We start from the raw sequence: 6581 nt of genomic DNA, 5'->3' as shown, positions 1-6581 counted from the left end.
GAGCTATGACGCGGGACGAACTTTTTAGAACTTTGCTTGATAAGGAAGAACTTTGTAATTCACAAAACCTTATAATAGAGAGAGAAAAACATAAAAAAGATAAACAGAAACGAACATAAATGTCCTGGCATCGCATGCAAAGCACATGAGGCTAATTAACTGTTCAATGCAAATGAATATAAACTGGAAAATAAATAAGTTTTTTTTTTTTTTTTTTTTTTTTTTTTTTTTTTTTTTTTTTTTTTTTTAAGTTTGTTATTATTATTATTATTATTTTTATAAAGAGATTCCTTTTTAACTCATTTCTTTTATCATTTGTTAGCTGAAGAGTTTGGGAGACTGTTGATTTGTCGGAGACTCTTGTCAACCGGAGAATGAAATGAGCTGCGAAGGTATGTTAGAAAGTTCTAGAACACCCTTTCACTTCTCTAGGGTTTTTGTCGTACATTTGTACTCTAATCTGTCAAATTGACTGAAACACAGAAATCGTTGAAACTCCTTTTTATCAAACCCCATCACCATTTTTCATTTTCCTCACTCTTTTCCTTCTACTGTTTCAGTTTTGGTATCACATAATGTATAGCTCTCTCTCCGTGCGTGGAATTTCTATGTAAAGAACAGCAAGTTAAAACGTGGTCTATTTATCTGCTGGAATTGAAAATTTGGACGGAATTGTAGAATCGAGAGTGATTAAAGGTATGTAATGTTCAAAATCATCTGCTCTTAGTTCATCAGAATTCACAAATTTGACCTAAACTTTATAAAAACCCTATAGTTGTTCACAAGCATTGTCTGTTTTTCTCTTCTTAGCGTGTTCTTCCCCCCCCCCCCCCCCCCCCCCCCCCCCCCGGTTTGGTTAGCATATAATGTACGCATACCTGCATAAGTATTCAAAATTCTGTAAATTTAGGTGGAAATTTTTGTCTAATTATCCATATGAGTTGCTGAATTTTAGAATTGAGGTCGATCAAAGGATGTAAGGTTAAGTGGGTTTGATTGCTTTAGTTTTATCGACTTCTGCTGGCTCTAAAATGGGGTACGAGACCTTTTCAAGCCCTAATAAAGTTCAAGCCCTCATTGTCTTTGATCTTTTATATTGTGTTGAACATTTTTGTTATAATTTGTCATGTTGGCTTAGAACTTGTATTTTCAAGGAAATGTAAGTTAAACTCTCATCTAGCATCTGTTTGTTTTTCCACTTTTTAGGGTTTTCGGTTTAGGTGCATGACAGCATGAGCATGAGCATGAGCTTAAATGTCTTTTTTTTTTCTTTTCTAATATATATTTCTTTTGGTTTGACTTAATCTAGGGTCAATGGACATAGATTTGTCAATGGAGGTTGGGCCCACTGAGGAGACTGTTGAAGCATTAATGGAGTACTTAGTTGGTCCATTGCTACCTTTGAAGCATAGTGACACTGCAAAAGACACTCCTTCTCAATCTCAACAAAAATCCGTTGCCAAACAGGTCCCTTCTACCTTCCTCTTTCTCTTGCATCATTATTGGAAAAGACATAAATGCCCTTGTAATTAATTTTGTATGGGTTTTATTTTTCAGGTTCATGCTGCTGCAGTACTTTACAACTACTATCATCTAAACCAACATCAAGAAAAAGAATTCTTAAAGTTTGACCAATTTTGCAACTTGGCAATAATGTTCAAACCAAGCATACTTCAACACATGAAATACATGACTCAGTCTAATCGCCCAACTATAAATGAACCTGAAAACCAGCTTTCATTAACTGAAAAAGCAATCATGGATGCATGCACAATATCAGAAACTTTGCTACATGCTTCATCTAATATCTCAAATATGATAAAAGAATGGCCAGTAACTAAAGTGGCTATCTTTTTGATAGATTCCAAGAAAGAGAATTGCTTTTTACAGTTTGATAATGGAGTATGGTCAGTTATTGAAAAGGATCTTTATTGTGAAGAGAGTGGAATTGAGAATGAGGGTAAAAAGGGTAAAAAAAGAAAATTGTCATTGATGAGAAAGTATGATGAAGAAGGTGAAGATGAGTTGCAGAAGGTTGCGTTTTCAGCTGTTAAGGAAATAGCAGGTAGCAACATACTTTTAATTTTTTTTTTTATAATTTGGGACAAATTGTGGGAAATAGCAACATACTGTACTCATGTTACCAATATGGAAAATTTACTGTTTGTTTACACATAATAGTAAGATACTTACATTTCTTTATACATATATAGCAATGTATTTACAATTTGTTACTCATAATTATGTTTTTCTTTTTGATAATAATGATATGTAACAAATAAAGTACATTACAATATTGATAGTGAAATGTAAGTATGCTGTTGTAATTGGTGAAAGATAAAGTAACGTTGCCACTATAGTTAAAAAATTAAAAAAAAAACATAAGTTCATTACTAATATGAGAAAAAAATATTAGTATGTTGCTATTTTTGGTAAATAATAAAGTAGGTAACTCATATTGGTTTTGAGAATAAAGTATGTTCCTTCCAGTTTTCTGTTCTGATTTGGTCAATGGTCTTTAAAAATCATTGAAAATTGATTATTTTGGGAAATTTGATCAAAAAAACAATAACATGCATACAGTTTTATGTTGTTATGACAATTTAACTGAAGTTTATTGATACTTGATATGATTTTTACATTGAAACAGGAATCAATAGTGAGCTTAAAGTTTTAGAAGACCATGTAGTTTATTCATTGAGTCAAGCAAAGACTGCAACTCATTTTTACATACTGCAAAGTACACAATCAATTAGTGAGGATAAATTGGTTCCTATTCAAGATGCTATTTCTAGGTCAGTTTTAATTTATAACTTCTTGTGTGCTACTTAATTTGTAAAACATGATTACAACCAATATTAAAATAATGTTACAAGTTTTTTAAATAAAACAATTAGGGTATAGTTGTAAAATTGTAATTTGTAAACACTTTAGAGAATGTTATGGATAACCTTAAAACCATTTGACTCGTTTCCTATTTTTTTTGGCTCTTTAATTCTTGCCCATTTTGACCTGTTTTAGCAATAAAATGTAACCAAAAATTGGCCAATTTTTATAGAAATAAGTTGAAAATTTCCACTGTAGTACCTTGAATAAGCATTTTCTAACATTATTTGTGTATTTTTATTGTGTAGCTTACATGGCCCTGTAGTAAAGAAGATTTCAGGGAGTTGGGTAATTACTCCTGTTGTTGAGTATTATTACCTTCTTCCATATGCTGAAATTATTTCCAAGTGGTTTAAAAGGTAACTTATTTTTCTCTCAAGATTCATATATGGTATACATGGTTGACTTATTTGTAATATTTAGTGTGTTAAATATGATTCTAATACTTAAAAAATGATCATTTTTGAATAAAGCAATTAGTAAATAAATATATAGGAATCATTAAATTTGTTCCCTAATTCTTATTCTTAATATAAATGCTGCAGATCAAATGGATTAACGGATCAGATGGAAGAGGGAACTGCAGATTCAAAAAAATTTCAGGGGTCACAAAAGTCAACTGAAAAACAAGGTGGTCAAAGTAACCGACAAATAAAGTCAAAGATGGAGTCCAAAAGCATTCACATCAGTAACTCAAATAAAAAAGATGAAGACACAGTTACTAAAACAAGAAATATATCCAACAAAGACATGAAAACTCCTACTTTTGAGCCTATTAATGAAGCCATGAAAACTGAAAATTCTAATGGCAAAAAGACAATGAGTGTTGAAAGTGATTGTTCAAAGCAGAAAGAAGAAGTGAATGGATCTTGTGGAGTTAAATCAAATGATTCATCAACTGAATCCTATAATAATAATAATAATAATATTACTAAGCCAATAGTTTGTTTGCAAAAAGAAATTCAAAATGCTAAAATGCATTCAACAACACCAACACCACTCAAGGTTTATCATCATGAAAAAAGAACAACTCCAACAAATGCTATCAGCATAAAGGTGAGTGAACTAATTGCAGTTTTAGATAAGTTTTTTTTATGCAACCTAATTTTTTTTTTTTTTTTTTTTTTTGGGTATTGTTAGGATAATGTGAAGAACTTGAAAAACATGTCAATCATTAATGAATGCAAAGATAAAAGGGTTGATGGTGAAAAGAAATCTGGTATTGTTTCAGTTTGTGAGGATAAAAGTAGAATGCTAAAAGTGGATGCTGATGTGGCAAAAACAGAACCCCTTGGAAATTTTCAATTCATAGTCGATGCAAAGAGATCTGAATTATCAGAAGCTGCCCTTCGAGCTCTTTTTAACAAAAGACAAAAACTGGTTTGCTTTTTATACTTACCATTTATATATAATATATATGTTGTGTAGTTTAATTCAAATGTTAATAATGCCTTTTATTATTTTTGTAGTCTAATCAACAACGGAATATAGAAGATGAGTTGAGTTTGTGTGAGAAAAAGATTCAGGCAATCATGGAGGGTGGTATGCTTTTTTTATTATTGGTTTTAGTCGCTTAAGTATTTAGACTTTTTTAATTTATTTTTATATATGTTTAAAATTGAATAGGTATAGGAGATTGTTTGGGTTTAAAACTAGAGGCTGTTATTGATTGTTGCAATGAGATTTGCCAACAAGGCAACATGCAAATTCAAGACATGAAAGTCGGTAGAAGCTTGCCTTTGTCAGAAGCCCAACTCACATTACGAAAAGCATGCGAGGTACTCTTCTCTATTTTTTTATTTTTTTTTATTTTTTTTTATTTTATGTTTTACAAACACTATAACAACAATTTATTTATTTAATTATTTATTGGCTAGGAGTTGGATGATATTTGTCTATCAAACAGTTGGATGTTGCCAACATATCATATGTCACGTTCAGATGGTAAGATATTAAGATTTATCTTTTCCTCGCACTTTGTTATTCTAAACCAGTGATGTTTCATTTTTTCCCCCTATTTAAAAGAAAGAAAACATTGTTGCATAATTTGTTTAAAAAGAAAAATGTAAAAGATTGGTGAATTGATGTGTAGGTGGGTTTGTGGCGAATGTAAGTGTAAAAGGAAGCGATTTTGAGTGTTCTGGTGTGAGTGGAATGCAACAAAGTATTCGTGAAGCAAGAAACTCAGCTGCAACTCACGTGATCACCAAATTGCAGCAAATGGCTCTTAACCACACCACTGCTATTCTTTAGTGTAAAACATTTGTAACTCTTGACTCTGACTGATTCAGTGAGTGCTAAATAATTTAATTGTAATTTTTAATTCTAAGTGCCCTTGAAAGATGTAGGAACCATGTAAAGGGAACACTTGCTGTATTGTTATTTGCTTCTATTTTTTTTAATGAGTATGTGAATATGGAGTTTGACATATTAAACGTCTCATAAGTGGCTATATTGATAAAATGTTAAAAATACATTGTGCTTCACCAAACTAAAAGGACTAAAAGACCAATAAGTTTAATTGATTAGAGCATGTTAAAAATTAAAATTATCAACACCTCTTTACTGTTTTTTCATTAAATATTATAATACTAAACGTACTTTTAGGTTTACGTTTACATTGTCTTGTAAAAGTTGTAGTGAATTTTTATTTTTGTTACATTTGTCAATATTTTTTATGAAAAAAAAACAATAAACTAAAAAACAACCCAAACATGATTGGTTTTTTTTTTTTCAAATATTTTGGTTGAGTTTGGGTTTAAGTCAGAAAATGGTCCAAAAAGTTGACTTTTTATTCGTTTCTACTTTTAATATGCATTGGAAATTGTTTGGGCTTAAAACTATAGGGTGTTATTGATTGTTGCAACGAGGTTTGCCAACAAGGCAACAGAATTCAAGACTTGAAAGTTGTAGAAGCTTGCCCTTGTTAGAAGCACAACTAACATTAAGAAAATCGTGCAAGGTCTACTTTCTCATTTAAACAAAAAATAGCAATTTACTTTTATTTATATGTCTATTATAACATCCTACTTCTATGTTTTTCTATTACATCATTGTAAATTCATTGTACTATGCTTTTGCCTATTTGTTTATTTTACCATTCAACTTTTGTTTCTTCCAATTCAAACATTGTACTATGAAACATCTACTTGGTTATAGCAATGTCATTGAAATACAAAGCAATTTGCACTGCTATAATTGCGTAGATTTTTCTAAGTTGTAATAAGAAAATAAATGTTGAAAGTATAATGCTTTAATTGGGTAAAAAAACCAAACTGAACCAAATGATTTTGGTTTATTTGGGTTGGATTATCTGGTTTTTGGTTAATTCGGTTTGGTTAACCGAATAATGATACCTTATTTGGTTTGGTTTTGGTTAAATTTTAATTGTTTTGGTTAAACTAGAAAAACCGAATAAGCTATTTAATATATATATATATATATATATATATATATATATATATATATATATATATATATATAGTAAAATAGGATCCATCGCTTTGGAATAGGATCAAAGAGGATAGAGTTAGTGGAATATGTAGGCGGTGGTAAACTCCTCTTTTCGGTAGTAGAAGGGAAGTTCGTCCTCTTATTGTTTGTGTCAATACTCAACTTCGTCAGTCTAGTTGAACAACCTCCCAATGAGAGCGAGCCAAGACTTTGCTTGCTGTTTGTGTTTGTCCGCCACGACT

The 6581-nt window shown here is 30.7% G+C and overlaps 1 protein-coding gene across 1 annotated transcript; it reads left to right on the top strand.

Moving 5' to 3' along the window:
* Nucleotides 1-287: 287 nt before the first annotated feature.
* On the top strand, nt 288-5321 carry LOC145167394 (uncharacterized). Its single transcript, XM_079086589.1, has 12 exons — nt 288-392; nt 561-696; nt 1310-1467; nt 1558-2065; nt 2651-2795; nt 3135-3245; nt 3432-3942; nt 4027-4266; nt 4356-4428; nt 4513-4664; nt 4764-4830; nt 4979-5321. Exons 3-12 carry the CDS (start codon nt 1315-1317, stop codon nt 5137-5139), a joined length of 2121 nt encoding a protein of 706 aa, XP_078942715.1. The 5' UTR covers nt 288-392; nt 561-696; nt 1310-1314; the 3' UTR covers nt 5140-5321.
* The last annotated feature ends 1260 nt before the right edge of the window (nt 5322-6581 follow it).

The sequence above is a fragment of the Lactuca virosa genome, chromosome 3 (genome assembly GCF_052849685.1).
Source record: "Lactuca virosa cultivar CGN04683 chromosome 3, Lactuca_virosa_CGN04683_v6, whole genome shotgun sequence".
NCBI lineage: Eukaryota > Viridiplantae > Streptophyta > Magnoliopsida > Asterales > Asteraceae > Lactuca > Lactuca virosa.
This window is presented reverse-complemented; position numbering and strand designations above follow the sequence as displayed.

Excerpts from the sequence above, each read along its gene's own strand:
- LOC145167394 (XM_079086589.1), top strand. The coding sequence starts at position 1,315 with ATGGACATAGATTTGTCAATGGAGGTTGGGCCCACTGAGGAGACTGTT. Across the intron at positions 2,066-2,650 it reads AGCTGTTAAGGAAATAGCAG|GAATCAATAGTGAGCTTAAA; the intron begins GTAGCAACATAC and ends ACATTGAAACAG. Across the intron at positions 2,796-3,134 it reads ATTCAAGATGCTATTTCTAG|CTTACATGGCCCTGTAGTAA; the intron begins GTCAGTTTTAAT and ends TTTATTGTGTAG.